Genomic DNA, 17,713 nt, shown 5'->3' on the forward strand with positions numbered 1-17,713 from the left:
TATTCAAAAAATATTTCTTTTAACTTAGTCAACCTCAACACTTTTGTAGCAAAACAAAAATTTCTCATAATCAGTGATGTTTAGGTCATAATTTTAAGAAAAACTAACTCCTTGAAGTATATGCGCATTTTAAAATGTAATAATTAGCTTTATGCATTTATTATTTAATTAAAACATATAGAACCACTTGTGCTGACATAACATTTTACCCTTTTCGGTGATTATAACTCAGTATTACTGGGTTTAGTCTGCTACTGACAGAGTCACTTAGATACAATCAAATATGAAAACACTGTGAGCATTAACAGAGGGTAATACATCAGATGTCCCAAATGTGGAAAGCAGACAACCAAAATAGCTAATGTATACTCATGACACAGTTCAGACATTTCGATTCCTACCCAAGACTGGCATTTATTTTGATTACCATAGTGTTAACCTTTCAAAAGGAGCAATGGAAACAAACAACGAGAGTGCTGAGACAGACTTCATCCTACTCGGATTTTCTGATCGACCACAACTAGAACGCATCATCTCTGCCATTGTCTTCATCTTCTACATTGTGACTCTGGTAGGAAACACAACCATCATCCTTGTCTCATACCTGGACCCCCAGCTCCACACCCCCATGTATTTCTTCTTATCCAACCTCTCTTTTCTGGACCTCTGTTATACAACCAGCATCATCCCCCAGATGCTAGTCAACCTGTGGGGACCAAAGAAATCCATTACCTACGGAGGCTGTGTGCTCCAGTTCTTCTTTGCCCTTGACCTAGGAGCCACAGAATGCCTTCTCTTGGCTGTGATGGCCTATGACCGCTACGCCGCTGTCTGCCAACCTCTTCACTACACAGTCATCATGCACCCTCAGCTCTGCCACAGGATGGTGCTGACTTCCTGGTTGGGTGGTCTGGGCAGTGCGCTAATTCTTTGTTCCCTGACTTTAAAGTTGCCCAGATGTGGGCACCGAGCAGTGGACAATTTTTTCTGTGAGATGCCAGCTTTGATCAAGATGGCTTGTGTTTATTCAAAGGTGATTGAGATTGTCGTCTTTGCTCTTGGAGTGATGTTTCTATTGGCACCTCTATTACTGATTCTCATCTCATATGGAGTCATCATTCAAGCTGTAATGAAGATCAAGTCAACAGCAAAGTGGCAGAAGATCCTCAACACATGTGGCTCCCACCTCACAGTAGTAACTATCTTCTATGGAACAGCCATCTACATGTACATGAAACCACAACACACTACATCTCAAAACGAAGGGAAATTTCTTACTCTCTTTTACACAATTGTCACACCCAGTCTGAACCCTCTGATTTACACTTTAAGGAACAAAGAGGTGAAAAGTGCAGTGAGGAGATTATTGTGGATTAAAAAATGTTAAGCAAAGTCCTGTTACATGCTAAAATGAATTAGACTAAGGAGAGCTAAAGAAATACTGCCCTTTATCACCAGAAGCTTTTGTCAATGTTCTTACTGACAGATCATTTGCTGTTTCTTTAACTTTCAAAATTGGACTAGGCATTGTTTCTAATTTTGTTTTTAAGTAATAGGAAATGAAAACATGATACCAATACATATGTATGAATAAAACACACTCATAGATTTGAAAACTTTCACACTAATCAGAGACCACAAATACATACATGTAGAAACCTCAAAAATCCATAGAATTCAGAAGATAATGGATATCTTCAATTAACTTTTTCAGGTTTATTTATGTAAGTGTAAAATCTAGTAAATACAGTAAAAGTACTTGGAGGGCCCCGGCACGATAGTGTAAAGGATAGGTCCTCGCCTTGAACACACCAGGATCCCGTTTGGGTGCCAGTTCCAAACCAATCAGCCTCACTTCCCATCCAGCTCCCTGCCTGTGGCCTGGAAAATCAGTTGAGCATGGCCCAAAGTTTTGGGACCCGGCACCCAGGTGGGAGACCTGGAAGAGGCTCCTGGCTCCTTGCTTCGGATTGGCTCAGTTCTGTTGTGGGCTGTGGAGCTGATTTACATTCCTTAAGCTGAGCACTCAGGAATCGGGCCTAAGGCAGTAGCACCTAGCCTTTGCAGACTCATTGGTGTCCTATTGTCCTGTTGACGGGCTTGGGGGAAAGAGGAGGTAATATGGTAATAAAGAGGCTTGTGGAGGACGGCTCCAGAAGAGTCGGCTCCCAGCACTTGTAACACCATCATGGTCTCCGTGTGTAGGTGCTTTTCGCTCGGACATTCGCCGTGCCTACTACGCCGGCTCAGCTAGCCGCGACAAATGGCGCCGTAACGTGGGGCATGGCACAGCGCAAAGGACGTCCGAGGGACCCCTGGAACTACAAAGGTAAGGAATTAAGGAATTAGGAATTTTGAATTAAGAATTCGGAATTTGGGAATTCTGCAGGGGCATAACTGATTTAATTCCCCAGACCCTCTCCCTGTGCTAGGGCACGAGGGACAATCTGAGGGACCCCTGGAACTCTGGAGGGGCAAATTAATCTCATCCCCAGACCTTCTCCCCGTTCAGGGGCACGAGGGACAATCTGAGGGACCCCGGAAATCCGGAGGCAAGTTTAGGATTTAACTCTAGAGGGGCAATAATTAATTTCATCCCCAGACCTTCTCCCCGTCTTGGGGCACGAGGGACAATCTGAGGGACCCCGGAAATCTAGAGGCAGGTTTTATAATTTTTGCAGGGGCATAAGTAAAATTTATCATGGGGCAAGAACTCTCTAAAATGCAGGTAATTAAGGGAATCCGAGATCTGCTCCAGTCACTAGGCACCGACACTAAGCTTAAGGCCTCGCAGAGTTTTTTTGAAACTGTCTGCGACGTATTCCCATGGTTTGCTTTCTTTGTAGTCATCTTTTTTCTCTGGCGCTTGCTAAATATTGGTTGGTCATCCCGTCAAGCAGTGATGGAAGCCCGCCGTAAGAAATTGTCTGTTAAAAGTAGGAGACAGCTACAAACCAGGGTAAATAAGGAGAAGGAACCCCAGACAAGACAAGGTCTGGAGAAAGTGCGTGAGGGAGATTCGCGGTCCTCTTCTGAGGAGGCTGAGAAGGAAAAGGATGGAAGTGAGTTTGTTGAGGATCCTCCACCTGTAGAGCGTGTGCCAAACAAACGTCCCTCTTGGACAGGCACAGAGCTCTCTGCGCCGCCTGAGCCATTGGCGCCATCATGTCTGAGCACAGTTGTAAAAGGTTTACAGGAGCAACTTCAGCGCCTCTCCCTTCAGTTGAGGCAGGAGCAGAGTGGATGCACTGTTGGGGCTTGTGCTGGACCCTCGCTTTCAACTTCTCTCTCAGCTGTGGAACGTGCGGTACAGCAAGCACAGGAGCAGGGAGACCCTGAGGCAGCTGCCCCTGCGAGGCACTTTGCCTTTCCGGTAGTTGAGATAGAGAATCAGCAGGGGCAGAGAATCAGACAGCACCTGGCACTGTCCTTTAAGGACATAAAGAGTCTGAGGGACGCTGTTGCCACATATGGTCCATCGGCCCCCTTTACTGTTTCCATGATTGAAGCCTTAGCACCTAACAATTTGACTCCGGCCGATTGGAAACAGCTCTGTAAGGCTACTCTGGATGGGGGCGATTTTCTAATGTGGAAATCTGAGTTCTTTGAGCTTTGCCTTGACACAGCACGGCAGAATACCCAGGCAGGCTTTCCTGAGAGAAATCGTGATATGTTGACAGGAGAGGGGAATTTTGCTAATGTACAGGATCAGATTAATTATGACCCAGGAGTTTATGCACAGACCGCTGCTGCTGCAGTGACGGCCTGGAAGTCTTTATCACCAAAGGGCTCGCTACATGTACATCTCTCTAAAATTGTCCAAGGCCCGGACGAGCCTTACCAGGCATTTGTAGATCGCCTACTGGTAACTGCAGATAGGGTATTTGGTGATGCAGATCAAGCCATGCCTTTTGTAAAGCAACTAGCATATGAAAATGCCAACAAGTGGTGCCAGGAAGCAATCAGACCTTGGAAGCGTGAGCCCCTTAACACGTATCTTAAACTTTGTAAAGACATTGGGGAAGGACAGATAATGGGTGCAGCCATTGCAGAGGCATTGCGTGGTGGCACAACCGTGGGCTCAGGAGCTCGCCCAAAAATAGGATGTTTTAAATGTGGCCGGCTAGGACATATCTGCCGGAACTGCCCACTCCAAGGTTGTGCACAGGCTGCTAATATGGACAGGCAGTCCCCAGGAGTTTGCCCTCTATGCCAACGTGGGAAACATTGGGCAAATGAATGCAGGTCCAAGACAGTCATCTCCAGGCAGCCATCTGTGCCGGGAAACGGGAGCAGGGGCCAGCTCCGGGCCCCGCAAGCACCAATGTACGGGGCAGCGATTCAGTTTGTTCCTCAGGGACAAAGGTCATTCATGACCTTGCCCGAGGGAGCACAGGCAGTGGAGGATGGGACCTCCATACCACCTCCTACATAGTATTGACACCCCAAATGGGGGTACAGGCTATTCCTACAGGAATTTATGGACCACTACCCCCCGACACTGTAGGGCTTCTGCTGGGATGTAGCAGCACAGCCTTGAAAGGAGTTCATATTACCCCAGGAGTGATTGATGCAGACTATACAGGAGAAATTAAAGTTTTAGCCAGTGTTCATGCTGGGGTTGCAGTGTTGCCCCAAGGGGCACGAATAGCACAGTTAGTGCTGCTCCCCACAGTGAAGTCAGATAATGCTTGCAGGCTTGGACAGAAGAAAGCAGGGTTTGGTTCCAGTGGTGAAGCCTCTGTTTGTTGGGTTGCTGATATGGCAAGCCGCCCTACTTTGGAGTTGAGTATAGAAGGAAAGAAATTTACTGGGCTTCTAGACACTGGTGCCGACACCACTCTTATTTCACAGAAATATTGGCCCCCAGGTTGGCCTGTTACACCCACCATGACCACTTTACAAGGTTTGGGGATTACCCAAAGCCCCCTAGCTAGCTCCAGGCCTCTAGCCTGGAGGGATAAGGAAGGAAATGGTGGCCATGTTACCCCCTATGTAGTACCAGGTCTGCCAGTTAATTTGTGGGGGAGAGATGTTTTGCAACAAATGGGAGCAGTATTAGTATCTGGTCAGGAATTAGCTATGCAGCAGATGGAGAGGTACGGCTACATTCCTGGAAAAGGTATAGGAAGAAAGCTGCAAGGAATTACTCAACCAATCTCCGTGGAACATAAGAAGGATAAAGAAAGGGCTAGGGCATTTTCCCTAGGGGCCATTGTGATGGTGGCTAAGGTTACTCCACTGAAGATTACATGGAAAAGTTCTCAACCCGTTTGGATTGACCAATGGCCCCTTTCTACAGAAAAAATAGCCGCCGTTAAGGAAATAGTTCAAGAACAGCTAGCTGCTGGACATATTGTCCCTTCCACTTCACCTTGGAATACACCTATTTTTGTGATTAAAAAGAAATCAGGGAAGTGGAGACTTTTACAGGATCTCAGAGCAGTGAATGCTACCATGGAGATAATGGGATCACAGCAGCCAGGATTACCACTGCCTTCTGCCATTCCAAAAGATTTTAATATTGTTGTGATTGATTTAAAGGATTGTTTTTTTTCCATTCCTCTTCATCCAGAAGATTCACCTCGTTTTGCTTTCAGTGTGCCTTCTGTTAATTTGCAGGAACCATTTGAACGGTATCAATGGAAATTTTTACCCCAAGGAATGGCTAATAGTCCTACTATGTGTCAGATTTATGTGGCTGCCGCCTTAAAACCGGTGCGCGCCAGCTTTCCCTCTGTTATGATCGTTCATTATATGGATGATATTTTGCTGGCAGCTCTATCTACTCAGGTGTTGCAATCCTGTTTGTGTAAGTTACAGCAAGAGTTAGAAAAGGCAGGATTAGCTATAGCCCCAGATAAAATACAACTTGTTTCTCCATTTAATTATTTGGGATTTCAACTTTTTCAGAATTGTGTTAAACCCCCAAAAATTTCCATAGCCACAGAAAAGCTGCGAACTCTTAATGATTTTCAGAAATTGTTAGGGGATATAAATTGGATGAGGCCCAGTTTGAAACTTACTAATGCAGATTTGAAACCTTTGTTTGATATCTTAAAAGGTGACTCCTCTCCAACATCCCCTAGGGTAATGACTATGGAGGGACTTCAAGCCCTACGCAAAGTTGAGATAGCGATTGAACAATCCCATTTGACCAAGATTGATTACAGTACTCCACTTTTATTTATTGTTATAGCATCCTCATATACACCTACAGGGGTATTTTATCAGCAGGGACCTATTTTGTGGGAACATTTGCATGTCTCTCCTGCTAAGACAATTGTGCCTTACTATTTGGCCATAGCAGAGTTGATACAAAAGGCCACTAAAAGCAGCCTAAGACATTTTGGGAAGGTCCCAGATACCATTATTGTTCCATACACTCAGAAGCAGCTTTTGTGGTTGCAGAATATGGAAGAGACCTGGTCAATACTTTTGAGTACTTTAAATGTTAATTTTGACAACCACTATCCCAAGGACCCCATTGTACAATTTTTTATTTTGCATCCTGTTGTTTTTCCACTTGTAACCTCTCTTCAACCATTGCCAGAAGCTTTAACTGTTTTCACTGATGGGTCGTCAAACGGTCAGGCAGCTTTTGTAGTAGATGGCCAGGTTACCACCATCCCCACATCTTTTGTCTCTGCACAGGTTGTAGAATTGGTGGCCGTTCTTGCCGTCTTTCAAACATTTTCCATGCATCCCTTTAATTTGTATTCTGATAGTGGATATGTTGCCCATTCCCTTCCTGTGCTGGAGACTGCGGGCCAAATTTCTTCCCACTCTACAGCAGCATCTCTATTTACTAAAATTCAGGCCTGTATTTGGGCCCGCAAAGATAAATTCTTTGTGACTCATATTCGAGCCCATACAGGTTTACCTGGGCCCTTGACATCAGGAAATGCGGCTGCAGATTCAGCCACCAAATTGGTAGCCTCAGCTCTTGAAGAAGCTCAAAAGGCACATGCTAGATTTCACTTGAATTCTAACACGCTTCGTTTGCGCTTTAGTCTGACTAAGGAACAAGCCAGAACCATCGTGAAGCAATGCTCAGTGTGCCCTCAATTTTTACCTGTTCCTCGTTATGGTGTAAATCCCAGAGGACTGTTGCCCAATCATGTCTGGCAAATGGACGTGACACACATCCCAGAGTTTGGGACACTAAAGTATGTGCATGTCACTATCGATACTTGTTCTGGATTTATTTTAGCTACTCCTCAGACAGGAGAACAAGTCAGACATACTCTAGCCCATTGCTATGCATGTTTTTCCATCTTGGGAACTCCTAAAGTTATCAAAACTGATAATGGTCCTTGCTATACTAGCAGCAAGTTTCGTGACTTTGCTGCCTCCCACCATATACAATTAATTACAGGTATTCCTTATAATCCTCAAGGACAAGGTATTGTGGAACGTGCCAACCGTACTATTAAGGATTACCTTATTAAAACCAAAAAGGGGGAATATAGCACTCCCCGAGATCATTTGAATCTTGTATTATTTATTTTAAATTTTCTAACATTGGATGCTGAAGGACGGTCTGCTGCAGATCGTCATTGGAATCCGTCTCAGAAGCAGAAAGGTTATGTTATGTGGAAGGACCCCTTGACTGGTAAGTGGCTAGGCCCAGATCCCGTCCTCATTTGGGGGCGAGGATCAGTTTGTGTTTTCCCAGAAAATGAAAATGGTCCGAGGTGGATTCCTGAGAGGCTTGTCCAGCAAGCTTCTGCTGCAGAGTCTTATGAGAGCTCGGATACTGGACAAGATGATGGCATTTGAGTCGGAAGATCAACGGGACAAGCAAGTATATTAGGCCTTTATATTTAACATAAGTATATCAGTATTTTGTCGCTGTTCTGCAGCGTGTTCCCTGACTGTTGGCAAAGCCGAAGTTTATCAGTGGCTTTGGACTTTGTTCTCTGAGAGCTATGTGGGATGGGGGAGGAAGTATTGAGCCTTGCTATTACCCATCCGTGCTTTGATTTGAAACTCCTTTTGTTAGGTTTATATTTTCCCCACCTTGTCTTGGAGTCACCAGAGCATGTCTCTCCCAGGACAAATGCTTATCTTAACAGGTACTTACTTCCCCAACAGACAAGGGTGACATTTGCATTTCTATTCCCCACCTGAAGCCTCAGCCCACTTCTCCAGGCATTGGCAAGGAGGAGGGCTTCAGACTGGCCTCTTTATCATTTGAAAGGGACCAAGGAAGTTGGCCAGTGACACCTTTCTGGCCTTTTGTCCCTAGGCCAGGTACCTTGGATACCAGGAATTTTCTTTGTTTTTGGAGAAACATCTTTGAGAGGAAACTTTACGGGTTTTTCTCTCTTGTTTCTCCTCCCGCCACTATGGCAGAGGATTAGTTTCTTCTTTCCTCTGAACCTGAGGACTCGCTCTTGTGAGTGAACCTTAGCTCTTTGAATTTGAAGCTTGTGTTTGCTTGTGTTATCCCTATGCTTCTCTCTTAAGCACAGGAGATGCCTCTGACAGGAATAACACCAAGTTCCAGTGCACCCTGACAGCATGCTGGAATGGCAATTGTGATTCTGCTGTTATCCTGCAGCTGCCCTGAATCCCGCCTGTGCCTGTTGGGACTGATGGAGAGGCCTATGTTGGCCTGATAAGAATAAAAGAGACTTTGGCATAACGGCGACCATCATAGCCAGTACATCAACAGCCGCCACCACCAGCTACCGTGGTGACAGTGAACAAGGTTGCAGAACAGACTGCCAGAGTTATGGAACAACAGGACTTTACTGATGAACATGAGCGGGTGGGCATACTGGACTATGCTGGACTATGGGTTGATTTGTTGGAAAAGAAATAGCAAATGCTGTTAGATTTGGTCTAGGCCTCCTGTACCCCATCATATGCCTTTCTGTTGTATTGTATGCATTTCTGTTTTATCATCTGTGCAAGTGCTAATTGTTTTCCCAAGCCTGGGAACTGCTGTCTGCTCATTGTTACGAGCTAAGTTACTCCTAAGATCATGGCCTCTTGCCTCCCATTGTGCCTTTAATGTATGTTTCACCTGTGAAGTGCTTTGTTTTCCCAAGCCCGAAAACTGCTGTTTGCTCTTTGCTACTGAGCTGATATTCACTCCCAGCCTTGGAACAGGGTTACCAGCCTCCCCAAGTATGGTTGAGCAGCTGCAGCAGACAAGGCGTTGAATGGCAGCCAGTGACGGGTAAGATGGACCGGGAACTGACCAACCTAGGACAGGGTCTCCGTCATGCTACGGAGGTTCCCGATGACGGGTAAGGCTGATAACCTGAGAGTCCACAACCTAAGACAGGCGCATTCAAGTCTGCTTTAATACAGAAGGGGGAATATGTTGTGGGCTGTGGAGCTGATTTACATTCCTTAAGCTGAGCACTCAGGAATCGGGCCTAAGGCAGTAGCACCTAGCCTTTGCAGACTCATTGGTGTCCTATTGTCCTGTTGACGGGCTTGGGGGAAAGAGGAGGTAATATGGTAATAAAGAGGCTTGTGGAGGACGGCTCCAGAAGAGTCGGCTCCCAGCACTTGTAACACCATCATGGTCTCCGTGTGTAGGTGCTTTTCGCTCGGACATTCGTCGTGCCTACTACGCCGGCTCAGCTAGCCGCGACACAGTTCCAGCTGTTGCGGCCGCTTGGGTAGTGAACCATTGGATGGAAGATCCATTGGATGGAAGATCTTCCTCTCTGTCTCTCCTTCTCTCTGTATATCTGCCTTTCCAATAAAAAAAAAAAAAAATCTTGAAAAAAAAGTGACCTGGAAAAACTCTTGAGCAAAACAGTCAGGTATTTTCGTGTGGAATTATACAGAACACTGCCTTCTTACCAGACTTTTCTCTTTGAAAATAAATGTCATTCAGTTGCATGGTGTTGCTATCACAGCCTCTGGTGAAAACTAATATCTATCCATGAGTACTCCACAGTCTGTCTCAAATGTTGACTGGACTTATGGCCACCCTACTGTAAATGACATTTGCTAACATGCCTTCCACCAACCTAATGCCAGAGGAATGATGTGCAAACTCCTGGGTCCTCCTCTCAGCTGTGTAGCCACTTGCTCTCACCTCCTGGTTCCTCTTCCTGTTGACTGGAATGCAGATGGGGAGACTGAGGAATAATGAGCATGCAAACAAGATCAAAGCCCTAAGAAAGATGCAACAGTGAGACAAAAGGTGTACAGCAGTATCTCAGAAGAGCACTCTCCTAACAGAACAGTACCTGCAAGGCTCTTCCAAGAGAAGTCATTGTGTTCTACCATCTCTCTGTTCTTAATTCTTATCTTACGTGGCTTATAATAAGACGGAACATTCTCATGAAAGACAGTGCAGTCCTGAGCCAGAATTACCATCACCTGGCAATTTATTCAAAATCTTGATTCTTGGAGACTCCCCCAAAACCATTGGGTCATCAACACGAGGATTTACTCAGCATTTCAGTTCAAATTGGGCTGACGTTTGAGAATTTCAATGAAATAGGAAGATACTGTATGTCTCTAAGCAGAAAATTAATATACTTTCAAATGTTGTAAGTCATTTCACTTCCTTCCCAATTGATATCTAAAAAAAGTTAGATACTGAATTCTCAATCCTGTTAGGTAAATGCCCTAAGTGTCCAATGTCAGTCCACAACAAGTCTGTATTTTTCACCAATCTAGAATAACGAGGAAATAAGAATTTTTTTCAATAAAATTAAATGAAGTCAGAGTAACAAGTTATGATTCACTTAATGCCATGTTTTTATTACACTTTGATTTTAAAATGCTCTTTTTTCCCAGCTCTAGGCAACTGCCTAGGTCACCTTGTACATAGGCAGTTACATGGCTGGGAGAATAGCAGTCAATAGCTGGAGGGCATTCTGGGCATGGTTAATGACAGTGTGCCAGTGTAGCTGCCTTTTTTATTCTGTTTGTTGTTTTCAAAGACATGTTGGGAAGGTAAAGAATGCCAGGACACAGCACCTAGCCCCCAAGTGGGGGAATTGCAGATTGCCCTGGGAAGGGTGGGGTCTAAGGACATCTTGAGTGAGAGCTGCTGAAGACGTGTTTGACAGAGGAGAAACGGCCTTGGTGTTCCAATAACCAGGCCACTGTACTCACAAGTAGGCAGGAGAGCTGAGATTCAGTGGTTTCCAGAGGGGAAACCAGAGGACATATCTGGGTCAGAACAAGGCATCCGTCCTTATGAGAGACCTGGGCTGGGCTAAATAGCATCATCTGCCATCTGCTGGCACACACAAAAGCTGGCATTATAGTGTATACTTCGGAGCAAAGGGTAGCTACATCAGGTTGGGCCACAACATTTTTCCAAAAATTAGAGAAGAGAATCAAGATGGCAGAAAAGGGTAAGGACACGTTTAAATGGACAGAAAAACATTTAATCAGGATGAAGCAGAGAGGACACATTCCAGAAAATAGGAGAGGACAGAACAACAGCAGACGGGTACCTGGAGACTGACAGACACAGGAAAGCAGCAGACACAGCAGTGTGATGTTGCAGTGACTGATACTCCAGCGGCATTCAGCAAACAGCGATCTGAACTCCACCAGCAGCCAAAACTCCACCAGCAACCAGGTGGGAAGGGACTTTCACTGCGAGCTTGGGAGGTAAAGCCAGAAAAAGAACTGTCCATCCTGCTGGTCCATTTGATTTGACCAGGAGCAGAGACACTGCAGCAGATCACAGACGGGCAGTGTGAGAACAGGGTGGATTTCACAGCCCAGTCAGCCCCCTAGAGCAGAATTGGGCCCCATTTTGTGTAAGGGGGCAAAGGCAAGGGAAAGGACTGAGCATACGCTGATCTGGGAGTGAACTTATTTCTACAGGTTCCACCCAAGTCAGGTCTGGGTAGCCCTCAGACCTGATGGCCAGCAGATCAAAAATTCTAGTAGTGGTACATCAGGCGCCATTTTGTACACTGAGGCAATAGCTTTAGGACTGCAGGGGACAGAAGTGAACTGTGCATGTGCTGAGCTCGTGAGAACTCACTGAGTTCAGCGAATTGCACTGGTCCCACAGGAAAATAATACCTTCTGTAAAATCGTACGGGTCAAAATAGGTCCGTGGGGCACCCAGACCTAACGTCCAACTGGTTCCGACAAGATCAGTGCCACCAACAACCTAACTATATAGGACACCTGGTGTCTCTTAATCCTGGGACCTGCTCCAACTGGATGTGGCAGAAAGGCTGCAGAGGTAATGGTGCAGCCTCAGCACGATATCACAGGAGGTGGAGAGCAGAGAGCCAAGAGCTGGGGCTGTGGAAACCACGGTGGAAATATGACATAAGAACCCAGACGTGGAACTCGCTGGAGGTTGTGGCACAAGTGGCTGCAAACAAAGAGTTGTGTACCAACTGCAATAAGTAAAATTGCATTGTAGACCAGTGGGTAACACAGTTTAGAAACCTGTCCCCGCCGGACAGCTACTCCCACTGGAGAGCGTGGGCTGGGATGGGGACAGACCAGACTAAGCAAGGCTGCAACACCTGTACGCTGCATGTGGACTAGATCAGGGAAAAGCCAGGCTGGGCTGACTATTCCTGTGAGTGCAAGCATAAATTAGAGTGGGTGAGGGATCTTTGGGCTTAGCTGCATGATCAGCTGGCAGAAGCTGGTACTGGGGACTAATTCTGTCAAGTCAAATCACAGAACCACCCGAAGAGTGCATAAACCAGGACTAAGAGAGACCTGGGAGGGAAAAAATGGGTTCCACCTTCTTGGGTCACTATACCCTTGGGAGGGCATGAAAACTAGGACGGGGGCTGAGGTGGCTAGACAGAAAGGCACTCAACAACATCCGTGAGGGCTGGATGGTTGAGTTGGTTAGATGGAACTAAGCTTTAATACCCATTGACAAGTACAAGAGCCAAATAGGATGTGGGACAGACTGGTCTACTGCTACACATACTGGCAAATCAGGGTAGGGGGCGGGCCTGGTGGGGATTATTGTGAGTCGCCCCGACTAGGCTGCAGCTCCCACTGGTTGATGTAAGGGCCGAGTATGTGCTGGGCAGAACCAGACTGGACTGCAACACCCATTGGTTCCAGTGGAAGTCGGGACTGAAAACAGAACCAACCCAGCAATTGAAACCACCAGCTGATTGGGGTGATGGACTGTGCCGGGCCCTGTGCTTGCTAGAACATACAAGAATCTGGTCTGGGAATACCTCAAGGTTTCTTTGGAAATCTCCCCAATCGAACTGCTGGACTCAGAACTCTAACCAAGAAAAGACAGAAGACAGAACAGGTCAATCATTCACCTCAGCTATATGTTGGCAGCGAAATATGGGGCAAACGGAGACTTTATGATGGACCATATAAATCAGTGGACGACCTCATCGAGCGAAACTGGCAGCGATTCAAAACTGGAGAACTATTAAAACCACTTGAGCAAATATTTCAGAGCATGCCCCACATCCGGGACTTGGGGTGGGCGGGAAACCAGGTGGGGCTTCTTCCTCAATATCCCCCTTTACCTCAGATACATAATGGAAACAATATGGACAAAATAGTATTACCCACTTCCCTATACCCCCTGAACCTTTTTTTTAACCATAATTAACTATGTAAAGATTGTCAACAACAATACAATAAAATAAATTTTAAAAAATAGAAAAAAAAAAAAAAGAAAACTGCCCCAAGGATAAAACTCTGCTAACCAGAAGTGCGATGACCAAGAGCAAAGAAGAGACAAAGGCACAATGAATATTACCGAAAACTCCCTTGCAAAGGAGCAAAACCCTATGCCAATCTCAGAGTTAACTGAGGAAGATACCGAGAAAATGGGGACACAGAATTCATAAAACTCATTTTAAAGCTTCTGATCAAAAATGAGAAACACATACAAGAGTTCAAAGAATTTAAGGAAGCAATAAAGCAAATCAAAGCTGGTATATCAGAAATTAAGAACACAGTAGAGCAAATTAAAAGTACAATGGAGAGTCTCCAAAATAGAAATAAGCAAGCAGAAGAAAGAATTTCAGAATTGGAAGATATTTCCTGTCACCAGGGGAAGCAAACAAAAAGCTGGAAACAGAGCTGGATCAGGCCAAAAAAAGTATTCAAGAATTGAAAGACACTATTAAGAGGCCAAATCTAAGAGTTATGGGAGTCCCAGAAGGTGCAGAAAGAGAAGCTGAGTTTGCAAATGCATTTAATGAAATAATTAAGGAAAATTTCCCTAATCTGGAGAAAGAATTGGGAAACAAGATCCAGGAGGGGCACAGAATTCCCAACAGGCTTGATCAAAAGTGATCTTCACCAAGACACATGATCATCAAGCTCTCTTCAACTGAACATAAGGAAAAGATCCTGAAATGTGCAAGTGAAAAAAAATCAATTGACATATAAAGGAATGCCAATTAAACTCACAGGAGATCTCTCACAGGAAATTCTACAGGCAAGAAGTGACATATTCCAGATTGTAAAAGAAAAAAATTGTCAGCCTAGGATAATATATCCAGCAAAGCTTTCTTTTGTTTTTGAAAATGAAATAAAATTCTTCCACAGTCAAGAAAAACTAAAAGAATTTGCCTCTGCCAAACCTGCCCTACAAATGATACTTCAAGATGTTCTCTTGGCGGAGAAGAGGAATAGCACCCAACGAAACCAAAGGCAAATGGGAAGAACATCCCAGTAAAATGACAACAGAAGACTAAACCAATGAACAACCCATTCCTAAAATGACAGGACCAAAATACCATCCATACATGTTTAACTCTGAATGTAAATGGCTTAAGCTCAACCAAACGTCATAGATTAGTAGACTAGATTGACTGGATTAAAAAACAAAATGATACCTATTTATTGTCTAGAAGACACACTTCATCAACAAAGATCAGCGGAAACTATATTGCATGGATTTTGTTGTTTTCTGTTAGTTTCATCTCTTCAAAACACTTTCTTCTGATTAAATCATTCGATGACTCGTAGATCATGTAGCAGCAGCATTTTCTTCAAGAAGGTTCTTGATTTTCATTTCTTCAACTACACGTTAGACATTTAGTAGCATGTTATTTAACTTCATGGTGTTGTTAATTTCTTTTTCTCCCTGATGTTGATTTTGTTATGTGGCTTTTCATTTAAGGGGATGTATAGTAGCTGTGTAATGGAAACTGTCATATCTAGTAACATTTAACTTCATGGCATTGTAAATTTCTATTTTTCCTTTCTGTTGTTGATTTTGTATTATCACTTTTCATTTAAGGGGATGTACAGTAGCTGTGAAATGGAGACTAACATCCAGATGTGAGGATACAATGTAGTATGCATTTCTACTTCCAGACAAAGATGGACTTGCAATGAAACTGTTCACTATATCTTGCAATGAAACTGTGTGCTGTATCTCAACAATAGGATGCTGGACTCTCTGCCATTGTCCATGCCCGCAATGATGGACATATGACTGTGTATGAAGAACTATATTTTAGTAATGATATAGAGGAACTGAGGGGGGAGGGAATTGGGGAGGAGATAAGGGAAATGCCAGGAGCCTATGGAACTATATCATAAAATGATAATAATAATAAAATGTTAAAAGAAAAAAAAGAAAATTAGAGAACGAGATGTAGAGGAAGATTCGGTAAGAGACTTGTAGGTTTTGTTCTATGCATCTACAGCTCCCACAAGATGACGTGGAGAACTATGGGTGGTGACAAGCAAGTCAGCCTTGACCACAGAATTTACCTGACAAGAACATACCTGAATCTTGCAGGGTAGCTTTGACCAGGCCCCAGCACCTGTTGAAACACACAAGAGCAAGGACAGGATGTGAACCATGCCAGGTTGGGCTAGTCTGCAACACCTGCCAGTGAGACCTGGGCCTGCAGTTGGGCCATGCCAGGCTGAGCTGTGCCAGCGTGCACAAGATACAGGACTGAAAATAGGCCTGGTAGAAATTTAGGAACTCCTGGGCCCAGTGCCGTGGCCTAATGGCTAAAGTCCTCCCCTTAAATGCCCGGGATCCTATATGGGCGCTGGTTCTAATCCCGGCAGCTCCACTTCCCATCCAGCTCCCAAGTAGACCCGGAAGAAGTTCCTGGCAAACACCTGCCTTTGCGGTCACTTGGGGAGTGAATCATCAGGCAGAAGATATTCCTCTCTGTCTCTCCTCCTGTCTGTATGTCTGACTTTATAATAGAATAAATAACTTTAAAATAATAATAATAATAATAATAATAATAATAATAAAGTTGTTTTCTTGCTCAGAGGTGAGAATTCATCCACATTTGAGTATACAACATGTGGCAGTCAATGTATGTTTATTGCTGGGATTATAATTTTTAATTCCAGAAGGTGCAATGATTATAAACCAACTCAAAAATCTTCAGAATGGGGCCCGGCGGCCTGGCCTAGCGGCTAAAGTCCTCGCCTTGAAAGCCCCGGGATCCCATATGGGCGCCGGTTCTTATCCCGGCAGCTCCACTTTCCATCCAGCTCCCTGCTTGTGGCCTGGGAAAGCAGTCGAGGAGGGCCCAAGGCTTTGGGATCCTGCACCCGCGTGGGAGACCTGGAAGAGGTTCCTGGTTCCCGGCTTCGGATCGGCGCGTACCGGCCCGTTGCGGCTCACTTGGGGAGTGAAACATCGGATGGAAGATCTTCCTCTCTGTCTCTCCTCCTCTATGTATATCCGGCTTTCCAATAATAATAAAAAAAAAAAAAAAAAATCTTCAGAGTGCATGCGCATTCCACAGTTTAGACCACATACTAGGACCTAGTGTTTGAACAGCACTCATATACAAGCAACATAACTGTCATACACACTGTGGCATTTGAGTCACTTCTCATAGTCACCAAGAACAGTGAATGAGAATGTAAATATAATCCTGAATTTGCTGTGGGAGGCTTTGGAGATTAAATATGTGTTTCTCAGAAAACTATTCTAAAGTTCAATATCAAACACAGAAACAAGTAATAATCTTCCTTGTCCCCACAGCAAGTATATCTTTAAAATTTAATATATAGGCTATAAATGATAAGATTATTTTTATGGAGTAAATACTTGTTGTAGTTCAGTGTCTTAAATTCATATCTTGAAGAGCAAACTCTAGTGTCTGGCACAATAGCTCCTTGCATGCGCTGGGATCCCATATGAGTGCCAGTTCATATCCTGGCTGCTCCACTTCCCTTCCAGCTCCCTATTTGTGTCCTGGGAAAGCAGTAGAGGATGGCCCAAAGCCTTGAGCCCCTGTACCCACTTGGGAGACCCAGAAGTTGTTCCTGGCTATTGGCTTGAACAGCCACTTGGGGGTTGAACCAACAGATGGAAGATCTTTCTCTCTCTGTCTCTTCTCTCTGTAAATCTGACTTCCTACCTAATAAAAATAAATAAATAACTCTTTTAAAAATAAATGAAAGGAAAATAAAAAGATGAGTTGGGTGCCTGCCTGGACTCCATCATTGAAAAAAAAAAAACACTAATTAAAGTTTATTTAGGTAGGCCAGATCTCTGAGCCAGGGACTCAGTCCAGGTGTTCCATGTGACAGGAACCCAAATAACTGAGTCAGCACCTCAGAATCTCAGAGTCCAGGAAAGCAGGAAAGTGGAGTCAGGAGTCAGATACTCACACCAAGCAAGGCATTTTTTTTTTAACATTTACATATTTATATATAGTTTTAAGATTTTATTTATTTGAAAGTATCATATACAGGGAGTAAGAGAAACAAAGATTTTTCCATTCACTGGTTCACATCCCAAATAGCCCAAAAGGCTGAA

The 17,713-nt window shown here is 44.5% G+C and overlaps 1 protein-coding gene across 2 annotated transcripts; it reads left to right on the top strand.

Annotated features, from left to right (window-relative positions):
• The first annotated feature begins 452 nt into the window (after positions 1-452).
• LOC131481865 (putative olfactory receptor 2W6) lies at positions 453-1,392 on the top strand. 2 transcript variants are annotated; one of them, XM_058672335.1, is made up of 2 exons: positions 453-571; positions 950-1,392. In XM_058672335.1, the coding sequence occupies exons 1-2, from the start codon at positions 455-457 to the stop codon at positions 1,385-1,387; spliced, it is 555 nt and encodes a 184-aa protein (XP_058528318.1). In that variant the 5' UTR covers positions 453-454; the 3' UTR covers positions 1,388-1,392. The 2 variants fall into 2 exon arrangements, with proteins under 2 accessions (XP_058528318.1, XP_058528311.1); XM_058672328.1 differs by having other exon boundaries at positions 455-1,392.
• Positions 1,393-17,713: the final 16,321 nt, after the last annotated feature.

This window comes from Ochotona princeps, chromosome 1 (assembly GCF_030435755.1).
Source record: "Ochotona princeps isolate mOchPri1 chromosome 1, mOchPri1.hap1, whole genome shotgun sequence".
NCBI classification, from domain to species: Eukaryota; Metazoa; Chordata; class Mammalia; order Lagomorpha; family Ochotonidae; genus Ochotona; species Ochotona princeps.

Bases quoted from the DNA above. Each gene is read 5' to 3' on its own strand.
- LOC131481865 (XM_058672328.1), top strand. From the start codon at position 455: ATGGAAACAAACAACGAGAGTGCTGAGACAGACTTCATCCTACTCGGA.